This window comes from Gadus macrocephalus, chromosome 4 (genome assembly GCF_031168955.1).
Source record: "Gadus macrocephalus chromosome 4, ASM3116895v1".
Classification (NCBI taxonomy): Eukaryota; Metazoa; Chordata; class Actinopteri; order Gadiformes; family Gadidae; genus Gadus; species Gadus macrocephalus.
The window spans coordinates 34,280,750-34,308,543 of record NC_082385.1 but is presented as its reverse complement, the minus strand read 5'-3'; the positions used below and the strand labels follow the sequence as shown (position 1 = coordinate 34,308,543).

General features: G+C 57.1%; 2 protein-coding genes, 1 long non-coding RNA gene and 1 pseudogene across 8 annotated transcripts; all 4 read right to left on the bottom strand.

Annotated features, from left to right (window-relative positions):
- Positions 1–479: 479 nt before the first annotated feature.
- On the bottom strand, positions 480–16,264 carry LOC132456528 (uncharacterized). Of its 5 annotated transcripts, none has more exons than XM_060050905.1 (12): positions 16,023–16,264; positions 14,860–15,005; positions 13,369–13,450; positions 12,781–12,916; positions 11,303–11,508; positions 10,765–10,904; positions 7,693–7,834; positions 6,450–6,731; positions 3,149–6,350; positions 2,621–3,109; positions 788–2,548; positions 480–705 (listed from the first exon to the last, which is right to left on the bottom strand). In XM_060050905.1, the coding sequence occupies exons 1-12, from the start codon at positions 16,149–16,151 to the stop codon at positions 695–697; spliced, it is 6,726 nt and encodes a 2,241-aa protein (XP_059906888.1). In that variant the 5' UTR covers positions 16,152–16,264; the 3' UTR covers positions 480–694. The 5 variants fall into 5 exon arrangements, with proteins under 5 accessions (XP_059906888.1, XP_059906889.1, XP_059906887.1 ...); XM_060050906.1 differs by having other exon boundaries at positions 2,621–3,085; XM_060050904.1 differs by having other exon boundaries at positions 481–705; positions 788–2,034; positions 2,068–2,548; positions 2,621–6,350.
- LOC132456537 (uncharacterized) lies at positions 9,026–10,758 on the bottom strand. Its single transcript, XR_009525514.1, has 3 exons — positions 10,492–10,758; positions 9,529–9,666; positions 9,026–9,065 (listed from the first exon to the last, which is right to left on the bottom strand). It is a non-coding gene; the product is annotated as an uncharacterized LOC132456537 (long non-coding RNA).
- Positions 16,265–16,382: 118 nt separating the features above from the next.
- On the bottom strand, positions 16,383–27,287 carry LOC132456530 (cystathionine beta-synthase-like). Of its 2 annotated transcripts, XM_060050908.1 has the most exons (16): positions 27,128–27,287; positions 25,820–25,907; positions 25,451–25,711; positions 24,963–25,069; positions 24,727–24,861; positions 23,392–23,471; positions 22,712–22,916; positions 22,298–22,389; positions 21,869–21,994; positions 21,407–21,491; positions 20,120–20,225; positions 19,429–19,506; positions 18,579–18,713; positions 17,953–18,061; positions 16,928–17,012; positions 16,383–16,741 (listed from the first exon to the last, which is right to left on the bottom strand). In XM_060050908.1, exons 2-16 carry the CDS (start codon positions 25,840–25,842, stop codon positions 16,611–16,613), a joined length of 1,758 nt encoding a protein of 585 aa, XP_059906891.1. In that variant the 5' UTR covers positions 25,843–25,907; positions 27,128–27,287; the 3' UTR covers positions 16,383–16,610. The 2 variants fall into 2 exon arrangements, with proteins under 2 accessions (XP_059906891.1, XP_059906893.1); XM_060050910.1 differs by lacking the exon at positions 25,820–25,907 and having other exon boundaries at positions 27,128–27,286.
- LOC132456676 (5S ribosomal RNA) lies at positions 17,455–17,573 on the bottom strand (annotated as a pseudogene).
- Positions 27,288–27,794: the final 507 nt, after the last annotated feature.

The window sequence follows — 27,794 nt, the reverse complement described above, 5'->3', positions numbered from 1 at the left end:
GTTCAATGCAGGCTCTTTGATAAGAGGCCCTGTGGTGACCACTGCTCTCGCTGGCGGTCGCCGGTACTGCAGTAGAACCAGAACGTCTCCCCCACTTGATCCACTCACTGTTGAGGCCTACGGTGAGTCTAGTGCAAGCTCCTCCCCCTGAAGGTTTAAATAATTGATGAAGCGCGGCAGAATCACCGTCGGTTTACATTATTACAAAATATTTCAAGTATCAACGCGGAAGAAAATAACCAAAAGGAAGGTCAGTCGACTGCCTAGTGCAAAACGCAAAACGTGAAGGAGGTGTTATGGCTTCAGTCTCTTTCACAGCTTTCTGCAGCCGGGACGCGTCCGTCCGGCCAGGCACTTTAATACTACATCTCTACGCCCCCCCCTCCCCCCATAACCCAATGTCTCCGCCGCCCTCCAGCCCCCAGGTGTCCGCCGGCCTTGGTCTCGCCGTGGTCCAGGTGTCCGCCGGCCCCGGTCTCGCCGTGGTCCTGGTGTCCCGCCCTCCAGCCCCCAGGTGTGTGCCGGCCCCGGTCTCGCCGTGGTCCTGGTGTCCCGGCCCCCAGGTGTCCGCCGGCCCCGGTCTCGCCGTGGTCCAGGTGTCTGCCGGCCCCGGTCTCGCCGTGGTCCAGGTGTCCGCCGGCCCCGGTCTCGCCGTGGTCCAGGTGTCCCGGCCTCCAGCTGACTCCCGGGACGCTCAGCTGTCGTCTGCGGGGGGGGGACATGACGTCAGCAGACGGTATCTCAGGCTATCTGACGGTATCCGGGGGTCTACTGGCCACACACTCACCTTCGTCGGAGTCGAAGCCGAACATGCCGGAGCAGCGGTGGTCCCGGAGGTGCGCCTGCAGCTCGTCCTGCCGGAGGAAGGAGCTGAAGCAGCTGGGGCATCGCGTGGCGGCGGCGCGGGGCTCCGGGCTCCGGGCCGCCGCCGAGCGGAACATGGCCATGTGCTTGCGGCGCTTGGGCATGTTGGTGAAGCGCTCGTCCAGGTAGGTGGTGGGCGGGGCGCGGAAGTAGTTCTTGCGGTAGGAGGGGGGCGTGGCCTCGTCCGCGGCCCTCCGCTTCACGGCGGCCGCTCCGTTGATCAGCACCGTGTAGCCGACGCCGTCGCCCGCGCCCCGCTGATGGGGGCCGGCGGGGGAGGGCCCGGTGGCGGGGGCCTCCTGTGGAACGTCACACGTCTGGGTGACGGCTGCAACCTCCGTTGCCTTGGCAACCGCTGTAACCTCTGTTGCCTTGGCGACGGAGCGAGCTTTCGTTGCCTTGGCGACGGAGGGAGCTTTCGGTGCCTTGGCGACCGCGGTTGATTTTGTTGCCTTGGCGACGGAGGGAGCTCTCTTTGCCTTGGTGACGGAGGAAGCTTTCGTTGCCTTGGTGACCGAGGCAGTTTTTGTTGCCTTGGTGACCGAGGCAGTTTTTGTTGCCTTGGGGACCAAGGCAGTTTTTGTTGCCTTGGCGACTTTGAGATCTTTCATTTTGGTCTGAGTTCTGCACTTTGATTCAGGTGCGTTGCCGGTAGAGGCTGCTTTGGTCTTTGGACCGCTGTTTAAATGGGCAACCCTTCCCTTCTTTACCAAATCAACATCGGAATTCTTTGGAGCAGCTGAAATAGGTTTGTGTTTTTTGGACGCTTGATGTATTTGCAGCTGTTCCTGGTCTGGAGAGTCCAAAGGAGCCGACTGATCCTGGTCTAAAGGAGCCGACTGTTCCTGGTATAAAGGAGCCGACTGTCCCTGGTCCAAAGGAGCCGACTGTCCCTGGTCCAAAGGAGCCGACTGTCCCTGGTCCAAAGGAGCCGACTGTCCCTGGTCCAAAGGAGCCGACTGTTCCTGGTCTAAAGGCCCTGAATGTTCCTGGTCTGGAGAGGCCGACTGTTCCTGGTCTAAAGGAGCCGACTGTTCCTGGTCCACAGAGGCCAAAGGAGCAGACTGTTCTTGTTCTTGGTCCAAAAGAGCCGACTGTTCTTGGTCTAAAGGAGCCAACTGTTCTTGTTCTGTAGAGGTCAAAGAAGCTGACTGTTCTTGTTCTGTAGAGGTCAAAGAAGCCGACTGTTCTTGTTCAGTAGAGGTCAAAGAAGACGACTGTTCTTGTTCTGTAGAGGTCAAAGAAGACGACTGTTCTTGCTTTTTAGAGGCCAAAGGAGCCGACTCTTCCTGGTCAAAAGGAGCCGACTCTTCCTGGTCAAAAGGAGCCGACTCTTCCTGGTCAAAAGGAGCCGACTCTTCCTGGTCAAAAGGAGCCGACTCTTCCTGGTCAAAAGGAGCCGACTCTTTCTGGTCAAAAGGAGCCGACTCTTTCTGGTCTAAAGGAGCCGACTCTTTCTGGTCTAAAGGAGCCGACTCTTTCTGGTCTAAAGGAGCCGACTCTTTCTGGTCTAAAGGAGCCGACTGTTCCTGGTCTAAAGGAGCAGACTGTTCCTGGTCTAAAAGAACAGACTGTTCCTGGTCTAAAGGTGCCGACTGTTCCTGGTCTAAAGGTGCCGACTGTTCCTGGTCTAAAGTTGCCGACTGTTCCTTGTCTAAAGGAGCCGACTCTTTCTGGTCTAAAGGTGCCGACTCTTCCTGGTCTAAAGGAGCCGACTCTTTCTGGTCTAAAGGTGCCGACTCTTTCTGGTCTAAAGGTGCAGACTGTTCCTGGTCTAAAGGTGCAGACTGTTCCTGGTCGAAAGGAGCCGACTGTTCCTGGTCTAAAGGTGCAGACTGTTCCTGGTCTAAAGGAGCCGACTGTTCCTGGTCTAAAGGAGCCGACTGTTCCTGGTCTAAAGGAGCCGACTGTCCCTGGTCTAAAGGAGCCGACTCTTCCTGGTCTAAAGGAGCCGACTCTTCCTGGTCTAAAGGTGCCGACTCTTCCTGGTCTAAAGGAGCCGACTGTTCCTGGTCTAAAGGAGCCGACTGTTCCTGGTCTAAAGGAGCCGACTGTCCCTGGTCTAAAGGAGCCGACTGTTCCTGGTCTAAAGGTGCCGACTCTTTCTGGTCAAAAGTTGAAGACTGTTCCTGGTCTAAAGGAGCCAACTGTTCCTGGTCTAAAGGAGCCGACTGTTCCTGGTCTAAAGGAGCCGACTGTTCCTGGTCTAAAGGAGCCGACTGTTCCTGGTCTAAAGGAGCCGACTGTTCCTGGTCTAAAGGAGCCGACTGTTCCTGGTCTAAAGGAGCCGACTTTTCGTGGAACTTTGAGGTTAACCTTGATTTGTGATAGGACTGCCGTTCTTCCGCCAAAATGAGTCCAGCTTCCCGTTTGCGAGCTGGTTTCTGAACAGCTGCTGTCGTACTCGACTCCGTCGACGTCGCGGGAGGATTCTTCGTTTTGTGGCCGTCGGTGTCGAGTTTGACCGGCCTGCCGCTGAGACCCCGTCTCATCCTGTTGCCGCTGGCGACCGGGGCTGGCTGAACGGGCTCAGCTCTTGGTCTCGAAGGCGTTCTCCTCTGCTTGTGTGAGGCCGCACTGCGGGGTCCGGCTGGGCAATGGGCGGGACCCTGAACACCCTGGACCCGCCTGGAACCTGGAGACCTCCTCGTCCCCGAACCCCCCGCTCTGACCTCCGAGTGAGGCTCCGCCTCCGCGGCCCGCTCGCTGACCTTCAGGCGACCCTTGGCCCGTGCGGGGGTAGCCTGGGCGGGGTCCGGCCTGGCCCCCGTCCTCCTGGCCCCGGGGTCCGCCGCCCCGCGAGCCTCGGCGTCGCCGCCGGTGGTGTAGTGCTCCCGCTCGTGGAGGTTCAGCGCCCAGAGGCAGATGAAGAGGCGCGAGCAGCCGGGCACGCAGCAGCCGGCCTGCAGGGGGCGGTGCCTCCGGGAGTGGCGCCTCATCTCCATGGCCGTCCTGAAGCGCGCGCCGCAGCCCCGGTGGAGGCAGGGGTGGCGCGGGGCGAGGCGGTGGCGCTCCACGTGGTGCCGGTAGTGCTGGAAGCTCCAGAGCACGCGCAGGCACACGCTGCACTGCCCGTCGAACACGCTGAAGGCCAGCCGCAGGGGGGCGTGGTCGCGGGGGTGGGCCTCCAGCGCGTGGTACAGCAGCGCCACCGAGCTCCGGGACAGGGCGGCGCGCCAGGGGCAGCCCGCGACCGGGCAGCAGGTCTCCGCGGCGACCGCAGACGCCGCTTCCAGACGTCCGGCGGTTTGTGTGGGCGGCCGGGGGGGCTCGCTGGGCGGGGGGTCTGTTGTCGCAGGTTTATCCTCTAGGACCGGCAGGGGGGGGCGCTGCTGGTGGGGGGCGGGGCCCTTCAGGTGTCCGTTGACCTTGGCACCGGGCGAGGGGGCCGGACTTCCCTTCGAGACCCTGCCGTCGGAGCGTAACCGCCTGGATCCGGAGGGGGAACGCGCGGCCGAGGCGGCGGGGGTTAGGGGTGTCCTGGGTCGCCTCTGGCCGCCTGCTGGGGGCGGCGTGCCTGTGCTCCGGAGCGCCTCGCTCCCCTCCCGACGGCCGCCGCCTCGCTCCTCGCGCTCGGCCTCCCGTCTCTTCAGCGCGTCGACGTGCTCCGACACGTGCAGCGTGGCCAGGTGGCCGTGCTTCAGCGGCGTGCGGCAGAACATGCACTGGTGTCTGCGGTAGTGGAACATGGCGTGCACCGCCACGCGTTTGCCCCTGAACACCTTATCGCAGAGGCTGCAGCGGTGCTCCAGGCGCGGCTCACCGGACCCCGCCTCCCCGGAGCCCGGCGCGCTGGGCGAACACGCGGACCGGTCCGGGGGCGAGTCCGGGCCGCTGCCCAGCGAAGGGCTCCGCTGCGCGGGGAGGCTCCGCTCCTCCGCGGCCTCCCCGGAGGCCTCGGGGACGGACTGAGGCGCCAGCGCGCTCACCGTCTCCGACAGCAACCGCAGCCCGTGCAGGTCCTCCTCGCCGCGGTGGCCGCGGGCGTCCGAGGCCCCGCATGCGGCCGCGTCTCCTCCGTGTCGCCCGGCGTCGTGCCGGGCCTCGGCCGCGGGACCGTCGGCCGTAGCGTCGGTCCGGGCAGGTTCCGACACGTCTCCGGGTTGCAAGGCGGCCAAGTCTTTGCGAGCATTCAAAGGGCCGACCTCACGGGCTCGGTCATCCAATGAGGGCTTTGTGTCGGCATCGGGGCTGGGGCTCCGGGCCGTCTTTACAGCCGTACACCCAGGTGCCAGGGGGCGCTGCCCGACGGGGCTGGCTTTGTTATCCGCCGGCCGCGAGCCCGCACTAAGGGCCTGAGCGGGGGCCCGGCCCCCCAGCTGGGACTGGCCGGCTCTGGTCCTGACCGGCGCGTGGGAGGCGATGGTCACCTTCATCTCCACCAGGGGCTTGCTGCGGGGCACGCGGGGCCTGCCCTTGGTGGGAGGAGCCTGGGAGGAGGAGCGCGTGACCACCGAGGGCGCGCTCTGGACCTCGCCGGCCGCCGCCGCCGCCAGGTGCTTGTTGCGGCGCGAGTAGCAGTGGAGTTGCCGCGCCAGCGAGACCTCGTCCGACGCCCGGATGACGACATGCTTCAGGCGCGGGGGGCGGTCCGCCGGCGGGGGCCCGGGCGGCCGGGGCGACGGCGGGTCCGGCAGCGCCGGGGGCAGGCCGTTCATCCGGCTCTCCTCGGTGAAGATGTCCGTCAGCTCGTTGTCGGGCAGCGAGAGCTCCAGGACGACGCGGGCGGGCGAGGCGGGCCGCAGGTAGTCCAGCGAGAGGCCCTTCAGGTGCCGGGTCAGGCTCTGCTTGTCCTTGGCGTCGGTCCTGGGCGGAGCGGAGGCGCTCCTTGTGACCAGCGCCCGGGCCTGCTGCTCCTCCTGCTGCTCCTGCTGACGCCGTTTCCTCCGCAGCTTCTTCCCCTCGCGGCGGGCGTCCATCTCCAGCGTTCCCGAGTCCTCCAGGAGCCAGCGGGGCGTGCGGATCCGGCGCTTGGGGCAGTTCTTCTCCGAGTAGCGCGTGATGCGGCGCGGCTCCCCGCGGCCCGAGGGGAGCCCGTCGTTGGTTCTGCCCGGCTGCCAGCAGGAGCGCCGGAGGAACTCCCCCGACGCCCTCGGGGGCGCGGCCGTCCTCGGGGGCGGGGCCGCCGTCCTCGGGGGCGGGGCCGCCGTCCTCGGGGGCGGGGCCGTCCTCGGGGGCGGGGCCGTCCTCGTGGTTTTGTTTCTCAGCGAGGCGTGGCCGGGCGGCAGGGCGGGACCACGGCAGAGCCTCGTCCGTTTGGGCGCCGTGCCGTTCTCCGGGCGCTTCCTGCTGTCCGCCCGGTGGGGGGCGGTGGCCGTGGGGGGCGGGGGGGCGGCGGGGCGGACCTCTTTGGTGCAGCGCGCCTCCTCCGGCCCCTCCTCCCTGGCGGCCCGCTGCTCCTCCCCGCTGAGGAGCTTCTGGCAGTGGGACCGGATGGCCGCCACGTTCCAGAACTCCGGGTCGAAGACCAGGTCCTTCTTCAGGGCCTGAGGACAAACAGAACGGGGGGGTGAGACACCGGGGGGGTGAGACACCGGGGGGCCACCCGGGGGGCCGACCTACGGCCTACGGTTGAAGGGCGGTACCTGCAGGAGGTCGAAGCGCAGGTGGTTCCCGACAGGTGTGGCCTCGGCGTGGTACTCCTGGTCAGGCAGCGAGTAGAGCCGGACCGCCGTGCGGTAGGCGCCCAGGCTGCGGTCCTGGAAGAAGACCAGCAGCGCACAGGCCCGGCACACCTCCAGGTCCCGGGGCAGCAGGCCCGCCACCGCCTTGTGGATCAGGGACCGGGCGGCGCCGCCCGGCAGCAGACCGGAGCCCAGCGCCCGGGAGCACAGCTCCACGCAGAACGGCAGCCCGCCGTCGCCCAGCTACAGGGAGGAGGGGAGGGGCAGGTTACCAGAGGGGAGGGGAGGGGAGGAGGAGAGGGGAGGGGAGGGGAGGAGAGGAGAGGGGAGGGGAGGGGAGGAGAGGAGAGGGGAGGGGAGGGGAGGAGAGGAGAGGGGAGAGGAGGAGAGGGGCAGGTTACCAGAGGGGAGGGGAGGAGGGGAGAGGGGAGGGGAGGGGAGGAGAGGAGAGGAGAGGGGAGGGGAGGGGAGGAGAGGAGAGGAGAGGAGGGGAGGAGAGGGGAGGGGAGGGGAGGAGAGGAGGAGAGGGGAGGGGAGGGGAGGAGAGGAGAGGAGAGGGGAGGGGAGGGGAGGGGAGGGGAGGGGAGGGGAGGGGAGGGGAGGGGAGGAGAGGAGAGGGGCAGGTTACCAGAGGGGAGGGGGAGGGGGAGAGGAGAGGGGAGAGGAGGAGAGGGGCAGGTTACCAGAGGGGAGGGGAGGGGGGAGGAGGAGGAGAGGAGAGGGGAGGAGGAGAGGGGAGGGGGAGAGGGGAGGGGGAGGAGAGGAGAGGAGAGGGGAGGGGGAGGAGGAGAGGGGAGGGGGAGAGGGGAGGAGGAGAGGAGAGGGGAGGAGGAGAGGGGAGGGGGAGGAGGAGAGGAGGAGAGGAGGAGAGGGGAGGGGGAGAGGGGAGGAGGAGAGGGAGAGGAGAGGGGAGGAGGAGAGGTGGGGAGGAGAGGAGAGGAGAGGAGAGGGGAGGAGAGAAGGAGGAGAGGGGCAGGTTACCAGAGGGGAGGGGGAGGTGGAGAGGGGGAGGAGGAGGAGGGGGAGAGGAGAGGAGGAGAGGTGAGGAGAGGGGAGGGGGGAGGGAGGAGAAGTTACCGGAGGAGGAGGACAGGAGTGAGGAGAGTAGGGCTTAGAGAGAGAGGAGGGAGGAGAGAAGGCTGAGATAAGGTGTGGAGGAGGAGGAGGAGGAGGAGGAGGAGGAGGAGGAGGAGCGCGGCCTCACCTCCTCCAGGAGCACCCTGATGAAGGGGAAGATGGCGGTGGCGTCGGTGGCCTCCTGGAGGAGCTGTCGGCTCTCCTCCAGCAGCTCCGGTCCTGAGGTCTGCAGCCTGCGATGGAGCGCACCCCACACACACACCAGCTGGCTGCAACACACAGTGTACACACATTACACACAACGAACACACACAATGTACACACACACAATGTACACAAACACACACACACACACACCAGCTGGCTGCAACACAGTGTACACACATTACACACAACGAACACACATCACACACACACGCAATGTACACACACACACACAATGTACACACACACACACACACACACCAGCTGGCTGCAACACACAGTGTACACACATTACACACAACGAACACACATCACACACACACACCAGCTGGCTGCAACACACAGTGTACACACATTACACACAACGAACACACATCACACACACACACAATGTACACACACACACACAATGTACACACACACACACACACCAGCTGGCTGCAACACACAGTGTACACACATTACACACAACGTACACACACCCCACACACACACCAGCTGGCTGCAACACACAGTGTACACACATTACACACAACGAACACACATCACACACACACACACACACAATGTACACACAATGTACACACACACACACACACACACATCAGCTGCCTGCAACGCACATCAAACACACAATGTTCAAACACACACACATTACACAATATGTCAACACATTACACACACCAGCTGCCTACAACGCACACACCCACAACGTAAACACATTACACACAATGTACACAAACACATACACATACCAGCTGCCTGCAACACACACACACAAAACAATATGTACATGCATTACACAACATGTACACACATTACACAATTTGTAACGTTCAAACAATACACACACACACATTGCCCAATCTGCCAACACTCGCGACCCCCATGATGGCAGAGGGAGGGTTATTTTGAAATAATCGTAATAATATTCTGTAATTAAAAAAAGATACATTACTTATGGCAAATTATAATGTAATAGACTATCAATTTTTAACATTTAACAAAATTCACTCAACTCTTTTCCCTTTTGAAAAAGTGGAGCACTATCGCCAAAGGGCTCTTCAAGATGCAGATAAAAACTGCAAAACAATTAACAACTTCTGGACTTCATTAAAAGGCCTTAATGCCTTCAGAAATGGTTTCGTCTGTTTCAGTTAAATCCAAATCATGTATTTTAACGTCTGGCCTTGGAGCCCTGGCATGGGGCCTGGTCCTGAAATACCAGGCCTTCACACAAAGTACACACAAAGTACACACACAGATTACACACAACGTACACACAACGTACACACTCTAACACATTACACACAACGTACACACAACGTACACACTCTAACACATTACACACAACGTACACACAACGTCTGGCCTTGGAGCCCTGGCATGGGGCCTGGTCCTGAAATACCAGGCCTTCACACAAAGTACACTCACACATTACACACAACATTACACACAACGTACACACAAAGTACACTCACACATTACACACACAGATTACACACAACGTACACACATCGTACACACTCTAACACATTACACACAACATTACACACAACGTACACACAACGTACACTCACACATTACACACACACATTACACACAACGTACACACAAAGTACACTCACACATTACACACACACATTACACACAACGTACACACAAAGTACACTCACACATTACACACACACATTACACACAACGTACACACTCTAACACATTACACACACATTACACACAACGTACACACAAAGTACACTCACACATTACACACACACATTACACACAACGTACACACAACGTACACACATTACACACAACGTAAACACAACGTACACACTTTACACACAACATAAACACAACGTACACACTTTACACACAACGTAAACACTTTACACTAGGGCTGTCACTTTTTATTCGAAGTTCGAATATTCGTTCGAAGGTGGGGTGAAAAGTTCGAATTCGAAGTGTAATTCTCCATTCGAACTGTAAAAATGCGCTATAAAGAAGAGAGCGGCGAGTGGCTTCTCCTCAATAAAGCGGCCCTCCTGGATCCCCGCTTCTCCCGGTTAGTCCACCTTTCCCCTGCACAGAAACATCTCGTGACTGAAAGCCTCTCACACGAGCTCACTGAAACGGAGACCGACACTGATCGCACACGACAGGGAGAAAAGTCTGCTGCTGCGCTGGGCGCGATGGGCAGCCTGTTTGGGGACTTATACAGCACGGCTGACACAAGCAGCTGCAGCGGTAACGGAGAGCGGCGAGACTACTTGTAATTTTCTTTCCGTAAGGAATAAAAAGAGCAGCATGCCGTGTTGGAGGTCGGCCTCCCAGATTGTTCGTTTATATATGCTGTGTGTGCCATGGACGACATGCGCTCCGCATATCGCGCTCCGAGCAGTTATTGTTAATGTGTAAAAGACAGCCGCACTTGTGTGTCGGAGCTTCCTCTTGTTGTGTTTACAAATGTGTTATCAAAGATGTGTTTTTATCCTGTGCTGTTATGAATTCAGTAGGTATACGTGAGGTATACGAGAGCAACATAAAAAATCAAGACTGTTGTCGCGTTCTATGGGGGGGGGGGGTCGAATGTATTCGAATGTATTCGAATTAATTATGGACATTCGAAATTCGTTCGAATTTCATTTTTGGAAAAAGTGACAGCCCTACTTTACACCCAACGTAAACACAACGTAAACACTTTACACCCAACGTAAACACAACGTAAACACTTTACACCCAACGTAAACACAACATACACACAACATAAACACAGCATACACTGTACACACAACGTAAACACAACATACACTTTACACCCAACGTAAACACAACATACACACAACGTAAACACAACGTAAACACAACATACACACTTTACAGTACACACAACGTAAACACAACATACACACTTTACAGTACACACAACGTAAACACAACATACACACAGCGTGAACAAAAGGTAAACACAGCGTTGTGCGAGGGCACCGACCGTAGACAGGGGGCGTGTCCTCCACTGACCAGCTGACTCCGGAGCCCCGCCCTGCAGAGGCGGAGCAGCACCGCCTCCTCCTCCCGCTGCTCCATCCCACACACCACCTGCACCACCTCCCCCCCGCCCAGCGCGCACACCTGGAGAAACACACACCATCATCATCATCACCACCTTCTGCTCCTCCACCACCGCCTCCACCTTCTGCTCCTCCTCCACCACCACCTTCTGCTCCTCCACCACCTCCACCTTCTGCTCCTCCACCACCTCCACCTTCTGCTCCTCCTCCTCCACCTCCACCTAGCCCACCACCTCCACCTTCTGCTCCTCCTCCTCCACCACCACCACCTCCTCCACCTAGCCCACCACCTCCACCTTCTGCTCCTCCACCTAGCCCACCACCTCCTCCTCCTTCTTCTTCTTCAACCCCCTCCTCCTCCCCCCCCCCCCTCTCTGTGCACCCCCCCACCTCTCTGTGCAGCCCCCCCCCCCACCTCCCCCTCCCCCCCACCTCTCTGTGCAGCCCCCCCCCCCCCACCTCTTTGTGCAGCTGCTCCGTCCGCTCCGTGGTGCAGAGGGCGGCGAGGTGCACCTGCAGGAAGAACGCCCGTTGCCGTGACGGCGTGCGGGCGGCGGCACAGCGGCGGGCGAGGGCGGCGGCCTCCTGGCCCCGCCCCGACGCCAGCAGGTAGCGAACCCTCAGCTCCAGGAAGAGGGGCGGCTCCGAGCCCAGGAAGAGGTCCACTGGGAGGGGGAGGGGGGGGAGGAGGAGAAGGAGGGGGAGGGGGGGAGGAGGAGGAGGACGGGGGAGGAGGAGGGGGGAGGGAGGGGGAGGAGTGGGGGGAGGGAGGAGTGGGGGGGAGGGAGGAGGAGGAGGAGTAGGGGGGAGGGAGGAGGAGGAGGAGTAGGGGGGGAGGAGGAGGGAGGAGGGAGGGTGGAGGGAGGGTGAGGAGGAGGAGGGGAGGGGGGAGGGGGAGGGAGGAGGAGGAGGAGGAGTAGGGGGGAGGGAGGGGGAGGAGGAGGAGGAGGGGGGGAGGGAGGAGCAGAAGAGGAGGGAGGAGCAGAGGAAGAGATGAAGTCATCCGACTGATTCAACGACCAATCAGCTGCTTACCGTTCACAGCGCCATGTTCAGCGACCTCTTCGGACCCTGCTCTTCTCCCGTGGGTTTGTGGATCCGACTCGCTAACGCGCGGCAAAACGCTAGCCTCGGAACGCAGAGATTTGATCGGCTGAGCTGCGTCCCGCAAGAGGACTTAATGCATGCGAGAGCAGTTGTCTTGTAACCGAAAGGTTGCTAGTTCGATCCCCAGCTCCTCCTAGCTGAGTGTTGATGTGTCCCTGAGCGAGACACTTAACCCTAACTGCTCCTGACGAGCTGGCTGTCGCCTTGCATGGTTGACTCTGCCGTCGGGGTGTCAATGTGTGTATCAACCGATATAAGTCGCTTTGGATAAAAGCGTCTGCTAAATGCCCAAAATGTAAACTGTAAAAGCAGCATCCTGGTATTCTACATGAAAGCGGGGGGGAAATTATTTTGCACTGCATGCAATGTTGTGGTGGAACATAAGCGGAAATCTTCCATTGATAATCACGATGACACAGGCTGTGGCATCCAAGACAATTACCAGCGCGGAAAGAATCAAGAATCATTTATTCATAGGACTGTTTCTCAGTGTTTTTGTTCTTTTAATTACATTTTTTCTCAGTAATAACTTAATACTTAACAAATTACTCTGGGAGTATTGCAGTAATAACTTGACATCAGAAAAATCGCAACTTTTATTGCAACTTTCACCTCCTCTCGCACTGAGATCAAAACAAAAACACCGCAACTTTCATCGCAACTTTTTGGAAAAGCTCGTGCACCATCAGGCATTTTAGGCCTCAACCATCTCAAAACAGCCCCGCGAAACCCTGGAGGGACCGGTATAGGAACCCCCGTGTTCAGCCCCCTGGAGGCAGGCCCGTCTGACGGATTCTGGGGGGGGGGGGGGGGGGGGGGGGACGACCCACCTTGGCTCTGAGGGACCTCGGCCTCGCGCAGCACGCCCTGGAGGACCCCGTTCCCCCAGGGCCCCCCGTCCTGGAGCAGAGCCTTCAGCCGCAGCAGGTAGACGTTAGGGTGGCGGGCCAGGGCCAGGTGGCACTCCTAGGAGAGGAACCAAGGACACAGGGAGGACACAGTGAGGACACAGGGCCAGGTTGCACTCCTAGGAGAGGAACCAAGGACATAGGGACCAGTGAGGACACAGGGCCAGGTGGCACTCCTTGGAGAGGAACCAAGGACACAGTGAGGACACAGGGCCAGGTGGCACTCCTAGGAGAGGAACCAAGGACATAGGGACCAGTGAGGACACAGGGCCAGGTGGCACTCCTTGGAGAGGAACCAAGGACACAGGGACCAGTGAGGACACAGTGAGGACACAGTGAGGACACAGGGCCAGGTGGCACTCCTAGGAGAGGAACCAAGGACAGGGACCAGTGAGGACACAGGGACCAGGGAGGACACAGGGACCAGTGAGGACACAGGGACCAGTGAGGACACAGGGACCAGGGAGGACACAGGGACCAGTGAGGACAGTGAGGGGGGAGGGTACTGACCTGGAGGGTGAGGGTGAGGGGGGGGAGGGCCTCCTGGATGAACTCCTTCTGGTCCAAGAACAGCAGCAGCTCAAACACACTCCTGAGGAGACAACTCCCAGTTGGTACTGGTACTACTGGTACTGGTATTGAACACACAACTCCCAGTTAGTACTGGTACTACTGGTACTGGTACTGAACATGCAACTCCCAGCTAGTACTGGTACTGGTACTACTGGTACTGGTATTGAACACACAACTCCCAGTTAGTACTGGTACTGAACACGCAACTCCCAGTTAGTACTGGTACTGAACACACAACTCCCAGTTAGTATTGGTACTGAACACACAACTCCCAGTTAGTACTGGTACTGAACACACAACTCCCAGTTAGTACTGGTACTGAACACACAACTCCCAGTTAGTACTGGTACTGAACACACAACTCCCAGTTAGTACTGGTACTGAACACACAACTCCCAGTTAGTACTGGTACTGAACACACAACTCCCAGTTAGTACTGGTACTGAACACAAACTCCCAGTTAGTACTGGTACTGAACACACAACTCCCAGTTAGTACTGGTACTGAACACACAACTCCCAGTTAGTACTGGTACTACTGGTACTGAACACACAACTCCCAGTTAGTGTGTGAGAGCTCACAGGGCCAACGAGCTGAGGATGTGAGTGAGTGAGTGAGTCAGTGAGTGTGTGAGTGAGAGGGTGACTGGCTGAGTGAGTGACTGGGTGAGAGGGTGAATGACTGGGTGAGTGTGTGACTGTGTGAGTGTGTCAGAGGGTGAGAGGGTGAGCTTACAGAGCCAACGAGCTGATGATGTGAGTGAGTGACTGGGTGAGTGTGTGAGTGGGTGAGTGCGTCAGAGGGTGAGTGGGGAGAGGGTGAGTGGGTGAGTATGTCAGAGGGTGAGTGGGGAGAGGGTGAGTGGGTCAGAGGGTGAGTGGGTCAGAGGGTGAGTGGGGAGAGGGTGAGTGGGTCAGAGGGTGAGTGGGTCAGAGGGTGAGTGGGTCAGAGGGTGAGTGGGTCAGAGGGTGAGTGGGTCAGAGTGAGTGCGTCAGAGTGAGTGCGTCAGAGGGTGAGTGGGTGAGAGGGTGAGTGGGTCAGAGCGTCAGAGGGTGAGTGGGTGAGAGGGTGAGTGGGTCAGAGGGTGAGTGCGTCAGAGGGTGAGTGCGTCAGAGGGTGAGTGCGTCAGAGGGTGAGTGGGTGAGAGGGTGAGTGGGTCAGAGCGTCAGAGGGTGAGTGGGTCAGAGGGTGAGTGGGTCAGAGTGAGTGCGTCAGAGGGTGAGTGCGTCAGAGGGTGAGTGTGTGAGAGGGTGAGTGGGTCAGAGCGTCAGAGGGTGAGTGGGTCAGAGGGTGAGTGGGTCAGAGGGTGAGTGGGTCAGAGGGTGAGTGGGTCAGAGGGTGAGTGGGTCAGAGGGTGAGTGTGTGAGCGGGTGAGAGGGTGAGTGCGTCAGAGGGTGAGTGCGTCAGAGGGTGAGTGGGTGAGCTCACAGGGCCAGCGAGCTGAGGGCGTGCTGCACGTGGTCGCAGTGCGGCGGCAGGAAGGACGAGGCTCTGAAGAAGTAGCACAGCGCCACCTCCAGGACGCGGAGCTGGGGGGCAGGGCCGCCCTGGACCCCACAGAACCCCTCCACCATCTGGGGGGGGGGGGGAAGAGAGAGAGAGAGAGAGAGAGAGAGAGAGAGAGAGAGACAGAGACAGAGAGCAGTAGGTTAACATCCCCCTTCATCCCTCAGTGTTGCTGGTCCATCACATCTCCTCCTCCCCCCTGCTCCTCCCCCCCCCCACCCCCTCGCTCCACCGGTGGGGGGGAGGCAGCACACTGTGGAGACTGAGGCCCAACTGTGGTTCATAGGACCTGGGGGCCGGTCCTCTAACACAGGCTGCCCCTGGGCCTGGGGGGGTTCTGAGAGGAGCCACGGCACACACACACCTGACCCCACTGGATCAGACTGGACGCACACACACCCACTCAAGTACACACACACTAAACTAGACACAAACACACTACACGACTACTGTTGACGTACTGTAGCTGGGTCTTGAAGGGCTATCGTACCATTTCGTAGAGGTAGGGTTAAGGGGTGTAACGGGATTGGGCCTAACACTTCACTATACACAGACACAAACACAATACTAGACACACACTCTAAACTAGTCGACACCGACACACTCTAGACTAATCACTAGTGGACACACACTATAGACAAGAGGACTGGGTGAGACACACACATACACACACACTCCAGACTAGTGGACACAAACTCTAGACTAGTGGACACAGAAACTCACTATAGAATTTTTGAGACACACACACACACACTCTCTCTCTAGACTAGTGGACAATGTTTGTAGCCGATACACCGCGGGGTTGCGGTTAGAATGATCCGGTAACGGGCTGTTATGGTCCATGTCACGGCGTGCCGGCGACACGCAGCCCGGTGTCGTGAGGCGACAAATGGTGTCGTGAGGTTCTGTACGCCGCGCGGGGCTCGCCAGAGGCTCATGGTTAAAGGTCCACGCGCAGCAGCGACTGTTGTACCAGAACAACAAAGTGGAGGAGCTCCGTGCTAGTCGGGTTAGCATATCTGCTAGCTCCCTGCTACCCGGGGGGGAGGGGGTTAGCATGTCGGCTCGCCCCGCGAGCTCCTTACCTTGCAGAAGTCCGCGCAGAACGCGCGGCTGTCGATCTGCGGCGCATGGCGGGAATACTTCACGGACAGGCTCTCGAGACGCCCGTCCAGGCCCCGCAGCTCGGGGAGCGTCACCCCTTCCTCCGCCATAGCGCAGGTCCGGCACTATCGGAGTACGTGATGACGCAGCGGCGGGGTGACGACGTAAGGGGTTGGCGTGCACGCCGACGCCGACGCCGCCGCGGTGACGCTCTCTGACCAATCGATTCTATTGATCAGTTGTCGGACGGAGTCCATGAGGAGTAGACAAAGTCGTGTTCTCTCGTCCAATTAATAATATCTCGGTCAAAAGTAATAAACAAAAAGACCAACACAAGACAATACCTTTCTCCTCACTTTAATAAACATTTAACGTGTTCAACATTCTTTCACTATGAGCCCAAGCACAGTTCTGCTCCTGACCCAATCAAACACCTGTAACAGAGCGTGTGTGCGTGCGTGCATAGTTCTAAGCAGTGACAAAGACCAGCCCCTCAACAGCGGCGACCATCAATCAGAGAACGGGGGAAGGCGTGTCCAGGGCAACATGTAGACTCTGCGGACCGGGGGTCAGTAGTCGTCGGCGCACTCGGACAGGGTCCTCTCCCGCTTCTCCCTGGCGGTGACGAAGTTGAGGAGGTCGATGGCCGTGACCACGCCGAAGACCATCTGCTTCAGGGAGGTGGAGCCGTCCGTCAGGTCTGCACACACACACACACACACACACACACACACACACACACACACACACACACACACACACACACACACACACACACACACACACACACACACACACACACACACACATTACAGGTCTGCTTGTCTATGAGTAATGTGCTTGTTTGTGTGTGTACTAGTGTGTGCGGTAGTGTGTGTGTGTTTACACTGGATCTGCTCGTGGACCACCAGGGCGAAGTGGTCCGTCTCCAGGATACGGGACAGCTTGCCCAGGTTGTCCGTCAGACGAATCTGGGGGCGGGGGGGGGGGGAGGCAGGGGACAGAACATGGATACAATTTATATAGCGCTTTTCTAGACACTCAAAGACGCTTTACAACCTCACTAACCACCAGTGTGTAGCACCCACTTCAGCCAATCGGCGCCAGAACGCTCACCACACACCAGCTTGAGGTGCAGAGTGAGGGGATTAATGAGTCAGCCAATCATACAGGGGGATGATTAGGGGGCCAGACTGAAGGAGCCTGGTTGGGCCAGGACACCGGGGAAACCCCTCCTCTTTGATAAGTGCCCTGGGATCTTATATGACCTCAGTGAGTCAGGAGCTCGGTTTAACGTCTCCTCTGAAGGACGGCGCCTTCCGCAGCACAGTGTCCCCGTCACTGCACCGGGGCGTCGGGTTTGATGTTAAGGCCAGAGGGAAGAGTGCCACCTACTGGCCACCACCCGACACCACTTGGTTGTACCTGGTACTCCCAGGCGGTCTCCCATCCAAGTACTAACCAGGCCCGACCCTGCTTAGCTTCCGAGATCAGACGAGATCGGGCGTCTCCATGGCGGTAAGACGCCAGAGACATAGTTAATAAACACATCTCAGGGGGTTCCCACAGCGCCTCACAGCTTAGGCGGCCGCTTCAGCAACACACGCCTGCCGCCTTAACTGCGACGTCAAAAAATAAAAAAATTGTTAAATATTTTAAAAGTTACGATTTCACCAATCTTTGACTGTTCTTGTTTCAGTTGTTTATTGTACAATGTGGTTGTATTTGTTAAGTTAATTCACTTTTCTTGTTCCACCCCCCCCCCCACTAGTGTGCTCCTGGTCCACTGGTCCCAGTGTTCCTGGTCCACTGGTCCCAGTGCTCCTGGTCCACTGGTCCCAGTGCTCCTGGTCCACTGGTCCCAGTGCTCCTGGTCCACTGGTCCCAGTGCTCCTGGTCCCAGTGCTCTACCTGTTTGAACTGCTTGTAGAGGACCTTGCTGACCGGGTCCGACGGCTTCACCTTCCCCGCCAGCACCGACGCCAGCATGTTGCCCAGGGTTACCATGCCCAGGATCACCCTACACACACACACACACACACACACACACACACACACACACACACACACACACACACACACACACACACACACACACACACACACACACACACACACACACACACACACGCTCCAGTTCATTAGACACTAGCGTTAGCGATGCCATGCTAGTAAGGCTATGCTAAATTAGGTTTAGTTTACCAATAGTCACTCCTAGGGTTTTGCTAGCGTTAGCAATGCCATGCTAGTTATGCTATGCTAACTGAGGTTTTGTCTACAAACAGTCACTCCTAGGGTTTTGCTAGCGTTAGCAATGCCATGCTAGTTATGCTATGCTAACTGAGGTTTTGTCTACCAACAGTCACTCCTAGGGTTTTGCTAGCGCATGTGACCCATCGTCACTCGTACCATGTCACCAACATTGTTGTTGCATTGCTAGCACTGCTACACTGACTGCGGCACGTTTACCAGTGAGTCCCTCATGGGGCTTAGCTAGAGATGCTACAAAGCTAGCCGCGCAAGAAGGGGCGACCCACCCCGACTCGTCCACCACGGGAGCCTGGTCGAAGGCCTTCTCCTTCAGGATCTTGATGGTCTTCTGACAGGTAACCGACGGCAACACAGTGAGGGGGGCGCACAGGTTCAAACCCTGCAGCCTCAGGTTCCACCACCTGTGGGGGGGGGGGGGGGGAGACACAGAGGGAGGGAGAGTGAGGACACACACACACCAGGGGTTAGTGTTTGTGGGGACACACACACTCACTAGGGTTTGGTGATAGTGGGGACACTCTCCAGGGTTTAGTGTTAGTGTGGACACACACACTCTCCAGGGTTTAGTGTTAGTGGGGACCAGTGGCGGCTGGTAGTTTTTAAAGTGAGGGAGGAAGGACCGTGCGCCTGGTTGCCATTGGCCTGCTTGCACTGTTGGTGTATGGTGGCATAAGAATGTGAGACTCAAGTTGTTTCAGGGTGTTTTGGTGAACTACAAAATAGTAGGGAGGGATAGTTATGTGAATCAATTTGATACAAAGCCACCAGTGGCATCACTGTAATTTGAAAGCTGGCGGGCAGCATGTCTTTGAAATGGACTACTAGGGCAGAAGGAAAGGATGCAAAGCCCATTAGTCAAATCAGGCCTACTCTTGATTTGCAAAAGTAAATAAAAAAATCTGGGCCTATTTTTGCCCTCAATGACTGAAGTTATTGGTTGTAATTTAGCTATGTTTATTTTCAGGTACAATTGTTGTAAGAAAAGACTGACCAAAAGTGATGTGGTTTGGTGATAGTGGGGACACTCACCAGGGTTTGGTGATAGTGGGGACACTCACCAGGGGTTGGTGATAGTGGGGACACTCACCAGGGGTTGGTGATAGTGGGGACACTCACCAGGGTTTGGTGATCATCAGGTCTTCTTCCCTCAGGAAACCCTTCTCGAGCATCCATTTATCATTGAGGAATTTGGACCTGAAACGAGAAAACAGGATTAGAAAGAGGCCAGGATTAGATGGAGGCCAGGATTATATGGAGGCCAGGATTAGATAGAGGCCAGGATTAGATGGAGGCCAGGATTAGATAGAGGCCAGGATTAGATAGAGGCCAGGATTATATGGAGGCCAGGATTATATGGAGGCCAGGATTATATGGAGGCCAGGATTATATGGAGGCCAGGATTAGATAGAGGCCAGGATTAGATAGAGGCCAGGATTAGATAGAGGCCAGGATTAGATAGAGGCCAGGATTAGACAGGGCTCTGTGTGGGTGGGGTCTGTGTGTGTGGGCGGGGTCTGTGTGTGTGGGCGGGGTCTGTGTGTGTGGGCGGGGTCTGTGTGTGTGGGCGGGGTCTGTGTGTGTGGGTGGGGTCTGTGTGGGTGGGTGGGGTCTGTGTGTGTGGGTGGGGTCTGTGTGTGTGGGTGGGGTCTGTGTGTGGGCGGGGTCTGTGTGTGTGGGCGGGGTCTGTGTGTGGGTGGGGTCTGTGTGTGGGGGCGGGGTCTGTGTGTGTGGGCGGGGTCTGTGTGTGTGGGCGGGGTCTGTGTGTGTGGGCGGGGTCTGTGTGTGGGGGCGGGGTCTGTGACCTCACATGTAGTTGCGGATGGAGTCCGGCAGGATGACCACACAGCGCTGGCCCTCCTTCAGGTCCCGGGCCATCTTCACCGCCGCCGCCATCGCCGTCCCGGAGCTCCCGCCTGCAGCACGCCACAGGGGACGAACCCAACGCACCCACAGGGTGAACCCAACGCACCCACAGGGTGAACCCAACGCACCCACAGGGTGAACCCAACGCACCCAAAGGGTGAACCCAACGCACAACACGGGGTAGGATTAACACACCACGGGGTAGGACTAACACAACACGGGGTAGGACTAACTCAACACGGGGTAGGACTAACACAACACGGGGTAGGACTAGCACAACACGGGGTAGGACTAACACAACACGGGGTAGGACTAACACAACACGGGGTAGGACTAACACAACACGGGGTAGGACTAACACAACACGGGGTAGGACTAACACAACACTGGGTAGGACTAACACAACACGGGGTAGGACTAGCACAACACGGGGTAGGACTAACACAACACGGGGTAGGACTAACACAACACGGGGTAGGACTAACACAACACGGGGTAGGGCTAACACAACACTGGGTAGGGCTAACACAACACGGGGTAGGGCTAACACAACACGGGGTAGGACTAACACAACACGGGGTAGGACTAACACAACACGGGGTAGGACTAACACAACACGGGGTAGGACTAACACAACACGGGGTAGGACTAACACAACACGGGGTAGGACTAGCACAACACGGGGTAGGACTAACACAACACGGGGTAGGACTAACACAACACAGGGTAGGACTAACACAACACGGGGTAGGGCTAACACAACACGGGGTAGGACTAGCACAACACAGGGTAGGACTAACACAACAGGGGTAGGAATAACACAACACGGGGTAGGGCTAACACAACACGGGGTAGGACTAACACAACAGGGGTAGGACTAACACAACACGGGGTAGGACTAGCACAACACGGGGTAGGACTAACACAACAGGGGTAGGACTAACACAACACAGGGTAGGACTAACACAACACAGGGTAGGACTAACACAACACAGGGTAGGACTAACACAACAGGGGTAGGACTAACACAACACTAGGACTAACACAACACAGGGTAGGACTAACACAACAGGGGTAGGACTAACACAACACGGGGTAGGACTAGCACAACACGGGGTAGGACTAACACAACAGGGGTAGGACTAACACAACACAGGGTAGGACTAACACAACACAGGGTAGGACTAACAAAACACAGGGTAGGACTAACACAACACGGGGTAGGACTAACCACACAGAAGCCCCTCCTCCTTGATGAGGAGGCGGGACATGTTGAAGGAGTCTTCATCGTTGGACTTGAACCAGGAGTCCACCACCTGGATCACAGCAGACAGACAGACAGACAGACAGACAGGTCAGGACAGACAGATCACAGCAGACAGACAGACAGACGGACAGACGGACAGACCAGGACAGACGGGTCAGGGCAGAACACACAGACAGGTTAGGGCAGAACACACAGACAGGTTAGGGCAGTCAGTCAGTCAGTCAGTCAGTCAGTCAGTCAGTCAGACAGACAGACAGACAGACAGGGCAGGGCAGGACAGACAGGGCAGGGCAGGACAGAACAGACAGACAGGTCAGGGCAGCTCAGGACAGACGGGACAGGTGAGACAGTCAGGTTAGGGCAGATAGCCAGCCAGACAGGTCCGGACAGACGGGTCAGGGCAGACAGACAGGTGTTGGAGCTCACGGTCCGGTCCAGCACGGTGGGTATGAAGTCGTATCCGATCCCCTCCACCTCGTACTGGGTCGTATCGGTCCGGTTCAGGTCCTCAGGCTCAGCCAGGATGGAGCCCTCAGGGTCCACGCCCACGATCTACACCAGGGAGACCAGGTGGGACCAGGGGAGAGACCAGGGAGACCAGGTGAGAGACCAGGGGAGACCAGTGAGACAGACCAGGGGAGAGACCAGATGAGGGACCAGGGGAGACCAGTGAGACAGACCAGGTGAGGGACCAGAGAGGGACCAGGTGAGGGACCAGGTGAGGGACCAGGGGAGGGACCAGGGGAGGGACCAGGTGAGGGACCAGGTGAGGGACCAGGGGAGGGACCAGGTGAGGGACCAGGTGAGGGACCAGGGGAGGGACCAGGGGAGTGACCAGGTGAGGGGGAGGCTCACCTTGACGTTGGGGCATCGCTCCTTCAGCTTGCGGGCGACGCCGGTGATGGTGCCTCCCGTCCCCGCTCCAGCGACCAGCATGTCCACCTTACCTGGAGACACACCACTTAACACTTAACCCTCAACACTTAATACTTAACCCTTAACACCGAAACACTTAACCCTTAATACTTAACCCTCAACACTTAACCCTTAATACTTAACCCTTAACACCCAAACACTTAACCCTTAACACTTAACCCTCAACACTTAACCCTTAATACTTAACCCTCAACACTTAACCCTTAATACTTAACCCTTAGCACTTAACACCTAAACACTTAACCCTTAACCCTTAACACTTAACCCTTAACACCATCCCTAAACACTCCACACACACACTCCTAACCCCCCCCCCCCCTCCCCCCCCGCTACCATCACACTGCCTCAGGATCTCCTCGGCCGTGGTGTCGTAGTGGGCCAGCGGGTTGCTAGGGTTACGGTACTGGTCCAGGATGTGGGAGTTGGGGATCTCGTTCTTCAGGCGCCAGGCCACGCCCACGTGGGACTCGGGGGAGTCGAAGCGCGCGCTGGTCGGCGTGCGGACGATCTCAGCGCCCAGCGCCCGCAGCACGTCCACCTGGGGGCACAGGGACACTCACTGGGAGGACTGGGACACTCACTGGGAGGACTGGGAGGACACCCACTGGGAGGAAACTGGGACACTGGGACACAGGGACACTCACTGGGAGGACTGGGAGGACTGGGACACAGGGACACTCACTGGGAGGAAACTCACTGGGAGGACACCGATACTGGGAGGACACTCTGATACTGGGATGACACTCATACTGGGAGGACTCTGATACTGGGAGGACACTGATACTGGGAGGACACTCTGATACTGGGAGGACACTCTGATACTGGGAGGACACTCTGATACTGGGAGGACACTGATACTGGGAGGACACTCATACTGGGAGGACTCTGATACTGGGAGGACACTGATACTGGGAGGACACTCATACTGGGAGGACACTCATACTGGGAGGACACTGTGTGTGTTATGTCATGGTGACATCGACCAATAGGACGACGGTGGGGGCGTGGCCTACCTTCTCCATGCTCATCTTCTCGGGCATCACGATGATGCAGCGGTACCCCTTCACGGCCGCGGCCAGCGCCAGGCCGATGCCTAGCAACCACACAACACCATCATCATCATCACTGACCCCTAGCAACCAGACAGCATCATCACTGACCCCTAGCAACCAGACAGCATCATCACTGACCCCTAGCAACCAGACAGCATCATCGTCACTGACCCCTAGCAACATTCGACCTTCCACCAGTCCACTCTCTGTGTGCTGAACGCAGCTTGAACCGAGCAACCAAGATCATCAGGGACACCTGACGTCAGAGCCATGATCTCTTCCACCCTCTGCCCTCCGGAAGACACTATAGATCTCTGAAGACTGGAACGACACGCTAAACAGCTTTTATCCTTCAGCAATTAGACTCCTGAACTCCTGCAGATTTGCAACTTTACTTATTTATTTATTTTAATTGATCCCCTCCCGCTATTAATCCCCCCCCCACCCCCCCCCCCCCGGTCTGAGCTACAAAAAAAATAACACCAACTTTGTTGTGTGGCAATTCAAGTTTATATTATATAGATTATACAAACTATTATTTTTGAGTTTCAGAACATGCTGTATTTATTCAGCATGCCTCTCCCCAAAACTCTTTGGAACTGAGAACTTAGAAATTAAGCCTTAAATAAAAATGCACAAAATGGTCAAAAAGAAAATATTCAAATCTAAAATAATTTAAAGATATGTAATCAGCTGTTCTTCTGCACTTTCTATAGAACATTTAATTAAAAAAAAACTCAATTATATTAGTTTTGAGATCGTTTGACGCTAAAATCGAAATTTGATGAATCACCCAGCCCTAACCATCAACCCTGACCCCTAGCAACCAGACAGCATCATCAACACAGAGCCCTAGCAACCAGACAGCATCATCAACCCTGACCCCTAGCGACCAGACCACATCAACCCGGCCCCCTAGCTACCAGACCACATCACCAACCCTGACCCCTAGTTACCGGACATCATCAACCCTGACCCCTAGTTACCGGACAACATCATCAACCCTGACCCTTAGTTACCGGACAACATCATCAACCCTGCCCCCTAGCGACCAGACAACATCATCAACCCTGACCCCTTAGTTACCGGACAACATCATCAACCCGGCCCCCTAGCGACCGGACAACATCATCAACCCGGCCCCCTAGCAACCAGACAACATCATCAACCCTGACCCCTAGCGACCGGACAACATCATCAACCTGGCCCCCTAGCGACCGGACAACATCATCAACCCGGCCCCCTAGCGACCGGACAACATCATCAACCCGGCCCCCTAGCGACCGGAAGCGGTACCTGTGTTTCCGGAGGTGGGCTCGATGATGGTGTCCCCGGGTTTGAGGAGTCCGGCGCGCTCGGCGTCCTCGACCATCCGCAGGCTGATCCGGTCCTTCACACTGCCGCCCGCGTTGAAGTACTCACACTTGGCCACTACACACACACACACACACACACACGTCAGCTGCCGTCTGGGTCCTTCATCGCCATCGTCCCCACCACCATCATCTTCGTCCCGCTCAGAGATCACTCACGCAGCTCGCACTTCAGTCCGAACATCTTGGAGATCTTGTTGATGCGGACGAGGGGCGTGTCCCCGATGCGGTCCAGGATGTTGGGCAGGATGTTGGGGCTTGACACTCTGGGGACAGGTTACCATGACGACTTAGTAGGGGAGACCATCCAACCCCTTAGGGAAGCTAACCCTGGCACGTTAAGGACCCCAACACTCACCCGTTAGGTAAGCTAGGGTAAACTAGCATTAGGTAAGCTAGTCTAAAGTAAGATAGGCTCGTGTAAGGTAGGCTAATTTAAGATAGGGTAAGCTAGGCTAATGAAAGCTAGGCTAATGTAAGCTAGGGTAAGCTACGCTAATGATAGCTAGGCTAATGTAAGCAAGGCTAATGTAAGCTAGACTAATGTAAGCTAGACTAATGAAAGCCAGACTAATGAAAGCTATGCTTATGTAAGCTAGGCTAATGAACGCTAGGCTACTGTACGCTAGGCGTGCACGGGGCCTCACCTCTGCGGGTGCGTGTGGGGGGAGTCGAGGTCGGACCCCCCGAGCCTCCAGGTGCATCGGGAGGGGAGGTCGGGGCGGATCCACTTCCTGTCCGCCGTGGGGGGGCCGGCATCGAGGGGCAGGTCCGCCTCGCGGGGCGCCGCGAAGGACACCTGCAGCTTGCCGTCTCCGTTGGCGACCATCTTGGCGGCGTGCGGACACCCGGATGCCTTGGCGGCGGCGGCGGGGTCCTTGGAGGCGGGGACAGCGGGCATGGCTCCCCTGGAGAGGACACGCCCTCGTCAACACGAGCTACATGGAACCGAGAACCTTTTGTCCACAAAGACCCTAAACGACCACGGCCCGCTAATAATACACAGAAGGACACACCACTGCAGAATCAAACATCCCATCGATCCACTAGGAGGCCGGCCCCATAGCGGGGCTGCATTGATCCACTTCCTGTGTTCAGCGCCACCTGGAGGAGCGATGGAGTAGCGACAGAAAATAGCAATATAACTGGAGGGTGGTCCAGCGCGTAGAGCGCGTACCATTAAGGCTCAGACCTCACCGCGGCGACCCCGGTTTGAATCCTGCCCTGGTCCTCTCTCTCTCTCTCGTACCTTTCTGTCTAACTCTTCATGAGTAAAGCATAAAAATGCATAATAAAATAAGAATATTCCGCCCTAGTGGATCTCACAGAGATGGTCATCGACATATCGTGTTTGGTTCAGACCCACGTGCACAACAGGAGGGCGTGGCTCTCACTAGAGGACGTGTCCTAACACACGCCTGTTAATAATCTCCTGGTTGGTAAACACAGGGATCCTAATCACTAGAGCCACGAGGGCTGGGGGGGGGGGGGGGGGGGTGCGGAGGTAGGGGCTCCCCCTCCCGTGGGAAACTGATCCTCGTAGTTCCCAAGCACTGGCCTCAAAAGGAGGTCGACCTCGGAGACCAAAATAGGACCTTAGAGAAGTTCACCAGTCCACCCAGACTCAACATTCACCCACAGGTGAAGAGATGTATGTCTTACGGCACTTAAACACAGTACTTAGCATGTAGTTGCGTCTTTTCCTAGCTGTCTCTGTTGTATACAGGGAATGGGTTAACCTAGTGGTGGTAAGTGCTTGGCACTTGGTTCTGTGAACATCCTTACTGTACCCACAGAGATATATTGCTGTTTCTCTACTTCTGACTAATGGACTTTGTAAGTGTATCGTACGTTTCTTTGGATAAAAGAGTCTGCTAAATTCCCTAAAGGTAAACGCAAATATAGAATCACAAATGTACACACACACACGCACACACCCTCAACAGCGCCACCGTCCGTTGAGAGACATGCATGCGATGTATTTTAGGAAACACATCGTAAAATAAGCAAAGTAGTAACGGTCCTTTGAGAACGTGTCTAATCTGATGGCAGGGAAAGGATGACAGCAGAGCGGGTCAGAAAATACCCGCTGCGCCCTCCCCTCGTCAGAGCGTCTGAGGACCGCAGGGGGGCAGCCTGACGCCCCGCTGGGCAGAAGAGGGTCTGAGGACCCCCACCAGGACCTCGACTGGTGGGTCGCTGGACACAGAGGTACCCCGATACGACTCACCAAGGGTCCCGCAGGAGGGCGACCGGCTCACCGAGGGTCCCGGGACTGAACACGTGGTCCTTGTTGTGAAAACAACGTGTCGGTGACAACTTACCAAACGAGTCAAAGTTTGAAAATGTCCGGAGTAACGGAGGAGACGGGCGGGGCTGGAACGGGTTAGTAGAGGACCGCGTCTGGGTTGGTAGAGGGACGGGGGTCGAGGGGACTTTGGGTCGTCGAGTTGTCCGGCAGCTGAATGTTTGCAGTGTATTTATGATTGGGCTCTCATTGGCTAATGCTGGGGCGGAACTCTTGTCCTTCTCCGCCAATAAGAGGAGGAGGATTGGGGGGGATCGCGCTGTGTGTGGACACGTGTGTAAATAAACACACGCGTCAAACAAGTAGGTCGTACAATATGAAAAATAGAGAACACCTACAAAATAACGTGCCAATGGGAATCAAATGACCCCACATAATGATGTTCTCATCAGGTAGAAACTTATTCCAGACGGAAAAGTACTGGTGACTCCTGGTATCGACCCACCCACCCCCACGAGGTACATTACATTAGTCATAGAACTATCACACATATAACTATAAAAGCATTTTACATAAATATTTATATGTAAGATCGGTAGAACTCTACGGGAGCCTGTTAACGTCAACTCGGTCCGTCGCTCTGGTGGTGGCCGCGTCCGCGCTCGACGCCCCGCCCACTCGTCCTTCATGCTCCCAGGAGCAAATTAACGGCAGAGAAAGAACACTTCGTAGCGGCTCATCAA